Below are 1,026 nucleotides of genomic sequence, written 5' to 3'. Positions count from 1 at the left end.
ATGATTTTGTACGATTATAAACGAGGGTTAACATTTAAAGAATCACAGGAAAATTTACAGGCTGCTTTCGGGGAGTCTGCCCCTGCGTTAGCAACGATTACTTATTGGTATCGTGAATTTAAACGTGGGCAAGAGAGCTTGAACGATGACCCCAGACCCGGCCGACCATCAACTGCAGTAACTCATGAAAACGTTATTCGAGTAGAGTGGCTAATCCAGGAAAATAGAAATATTACACATAGAGAGATTCGGGCTGAACTGAAGATCGGATACCGGGCAGTTTCCACCATCTTGCATGAACACTTGAAAGTCAGGAAGGTTGCTAAGTCAGGAATACCTCATTCTCTCACCGATGAGCAAAAGTCCCGACGTGTAGATTGGTGCAAATTTATGCTGGAAAAATTCGAAGGAGGAACTTCGCAAAACGTTTCCTATATTCTTACATCTGACGAATCTTGGATCTCGTGGTACGATCCTCTCACAAAGCAGCAATCCACGCAATGGGTGTTTGAAGAGGACGAGTTGCCTACGAAAGTGGTTCGCGGTCGGAGCGTGAATAAAAAAATGATAGCGGCTTTTTTTCGAAGCAGTGGACCAGTTGCTGTTATTCCGCTAGAAGATCGTAGAACAGTTACAATTGAATGGTATTGCAACGTTTGTCTGCCATAGGCTTTCGAGGAGTTGAATAATGAACGCCCAAGTACCGGTGTCCGTGGTATTCTATTTCACCAGGACAATGCGCCCGCTCACACAGCTGCAAGAACTGTTGACTATTTGTCAACTTGGGGGGTACAAATGTTACCACATCCTCCGTACAGTCCCGACCTAGTTCCGTGCGATTTTTTTTTATGTCCTACGGTGAAAAAAATGCTTCGTGGGCGAAGATTCGAAACAGCAGACGAAGCCGAGGAAGAATTTTGACAGCAATTTTTCGACCTTCCGCAAGATGCGTTTTTCAAATGTTTTGAAAGCTGGTTTAGCCGAATGCACAAGTGTATAGGGGTTGGAGGGGAATATTTTGAAAAA

At 44.2% G+C, this 1,026-nt stretch overlaps 1 protein-coding gene across 1 annotated transcript; it reads left to right on the top strand.

Moving 5' to 3' along the window:
* LOC126372003 (histone-lysine N-methyltransferase SETMAR-like) lies at nt 1-669 on the top strand. Its single transcript, XM_050017502.1, has one exon. The coding sequence runs from the start codon at nt 1-3 to the stop codon at nt 667-669; it is 669 nt and encodes a 222-aa protein (XP_049873459.1).
* The last annotated feature ends 357 nt before the right edge of the window (nt 670-1,026 follow it).

This window comes from Pectinophora gossypiella, chromosome 13 (assembly GCF_024362695.1).
Source record: "Pectinophora gossypiella chromosome 13, ilPecGoss1.1, whole genome shotgun sequence".
NCBI classification, from domain to species: Eukaryota; Metazoa; Arthropoda; class Insecta; order Lepidoptera; family Gelechiidae; genus Pectinophora; species Pectinophora gossypiella.
This window is presented reverse-complemented; position numbering and strand designations above follow the sequence as displayed.

Excerpts from the sequence above, each read along its gene's own strand:
- LOC126372003 (XM_050017502.1), top strand. The coding sequence starts at position 1 with ATGATTTTGTACGATTATAAACGAGGGTTAACATTTAAAGAATCACAG.